The sequence below is a fragment of the Odontomachus brunneus genome, unplaced genomic scaffold (assembly GCF_010583005.1).
Source record: "Odontomachus brunneus isolate Ranch 3 - 2012 unplaced genomic scaffold, Obru_v1 Obru_scaffold_154, whole genome shotgun sequence".
NCBI classification, from domain to species: Eukaryota; Metazoa; Arthropoda; class Insecta; order Hymenoptera; family Formicidae; genus Odontomachus; species Odontomachus brunneus.
The window spans coordinates 327,073-329,650 of NW_022639604.1; the positions used below are offsets into that span (position 1 = coordinate 327,073).

The 2,578-nt window shown below is 28.3% G+C and overlaps 1 protein-coding gene across 1 annotated transcript in view; it reads left to right on the forward strand.

Moving 5' to 3' along the window:
- The window catches only part of LOC116850733, a 26,329-nt gene extending 25,442 nt beyond the window's left edge, over positions 1-887 (forward strand). Inside the window, exon 2 of the mRNA XM_032829349.1 lies at positions 50-887. Coding sequence (XP_032685240.1) covers positions 50-75 — 26 coding nt within the window. The 3' untranslated portion in view covers positions 76-887. The remainder of the gene's footprint in view (positions 1-49) is intronic.
- Positions 888-2,578: the final 1,691 nt, after the last annotated feature.

The window sequence follows — 2,578 nt, forward strand, 5'->3', positions numbered from 1 at the left end:
AGTTATAGACCATGTAAAAACCGTATCATTAATGGATTGTATTACCGAAATGCGCATTTTATTATGTATTTATGATTTTAAATTATTTAACCCAACCAATCACAGGCTGAAGATCAGGAGTTATTTTATCATAGTTTTCAATTAAGTATAGTATAGTATTGTAGATCATCCGTGTCCTTTATGTAATGAGTGATAAAATATTTGCAATATATTTTATATAGATTATAATCCTTATGCTGTACCCTTTAAACAATATACGTAACTCATTGAATGTTTTACGATTTTTATGTTTTAAACTGTCAAAGTATATTAAAAAGTATAAAATTAAAAACTTAGAACTATTAATATCTTTCGAGTTTTGTATCTGTTATTGTAAATTAAATACAAGTTTAATCAAAGTTGCAAATAAAAACAAGATTTTTTAATATTATGCATGCACTAGTAAATATATCTTATGTATCTTTCCGCTTTTTCTGTAAAATTGTAGCACATATACATTTTGTCCCAATATTTTTTGATCATTTTGCCAATGCATTTCTAAAGATAACCAACATATAAAATGTCTCAAATTCTAGGAATTAGTAAAAATTCTGATACTGCATAGTACTTATATTTCATTACTTCGTTTTTTACTGTCCATGTGATTTTTGTTTATTGTGCATAATAACTGAATAATTGCAACATATTTTATATGGATTACATTCTTTATACTTTACGTAGTACCAGAATCTATAACTCATTCCATTGATATTACAATAAAAATTGCCAAAAAAATATCGACACATACAAAAACATATCCGAAACTATTATTGGTGCCATCGATTATTATATATTATTCGTAACTGTAAATCTAACTGCAAATAAAATTTGAATTTTTAATAGTTTTATTTGCAAATATATTATATTTTCCCCCTTCTTCCTTTAAATATATAACATATGCACAGTTTGTTTCAATATGAACATATCTCCTATGCGCGTTTGAACATAACACATAATCCAATGACTAAACTTAACTTTAGGTAATTACATAAAAACTCAAATATAAAATAGGAACATAAGTTTCGGTCTACAACCTCGCTTTAAGCTTTAAATCATAAGCAACTACTAACTGACTAATCACAATCGATTATTCTTGAGACGTAAGGAAAATAATTGACTATGGTTGATCAGTTGTTTAAGGCTTAAAGCTTATAGCGAGGTTGTAAATACTAATGCGTCGTCTACAATGGCAATATGAGTAGTAGTAATTAGTAGTAGTAATAAGAAATAAGCAGTAAGTAAATAGACCAATCACAATCGATTATTTTTTAAACGTGAGAAAGGAATTGATCAATTTGCTTACTGCTTATTTCTTACTACTATTCCTACTGTCAATATAGACGACGCATAAGACGTCTTAAAAACGTCCTTTAGACGTCGGAATATCAGACTCATGTCCCGATTTTAGACGTTGTGCGAAAAAGTTCTTTCGTAATATCGGCTATATCTTCAAATATATTGGAGAAACCGAGTTCATACCCTATTAAATCAAAATATACATATAGTAGTATAATGATTGCACTAAATATGTTTCCTTGCTTTCTTTTCTACAAATTAATTATATAACAAATTAATAATAAAAATTGTATGTGCAATAACTCAATCATTATAATATCTATGCTATGCTATAACTTTACAATTTTCCGCAGAGTATCATTTATATCATTATGTAGTAAGTTGCGACGAAAGTTGTTAATTCTATCTATATATCATAAATGTCTAAAAGACATCTTAGAGACGTCTGACGATATTATATTTATATTATATTTATTGTAGTCTATATAATATCTTCAGGGTTGGGAAGTAACGCGTTACTTGTAACGACGTTACTATTTCGTTACTTTTGTTTTATAACGATTTGGTAACGCCGTTACTTTTTTGTATCAGTAGCGAAAAAGTAACGGCGCTACATTTTCTTTAGTAACGAGTAACGAAATTCATCGTTACTTGTATCGTTACTTTTTTACTATAATGACTTTTGTACACAGAACGCGGCAACACTTACCACGCTACGAAAGTTTACACATGATAAACAATTAATATGCTTTTCGTAAAGCCCATTCTACAATAAGCAATAAATCTTAAGTTATAACAAAATTGATCAATCATAGTCGATTATTAGAAGAATAATCCACTGTAATTGGTCAATTTTATTGCAACTTAAAACTTATTGCTTATTGTAGAAAGCCTCTAAAGCATGGTCTAGAATGAGAACTTAAGCCTTAAAATTTAAGCTTTAAACTCTAAGCCGTAAGAAATTGATCAGACACAGTCAATTATTTTTCTTATAATTGACTGTGATTGGTCAACTTCTTACAACTTAAGACTTAAAGCTTAAATTTTATATCTTAAGTTCTCATTGTAGACCACGCTTAACTCATTGCGACATACATTTCTCTATCAAATTAATTTCACAGATAAATGTACCTTTAGAGGTTTTTGGTAATCGCTGATTACGAATCCGAAGCCAGATTTTCAAAATTTAAAATGGCGGATCCAATATGGCGGACGAATTTTAAAAAATTATAGTATTTGTATG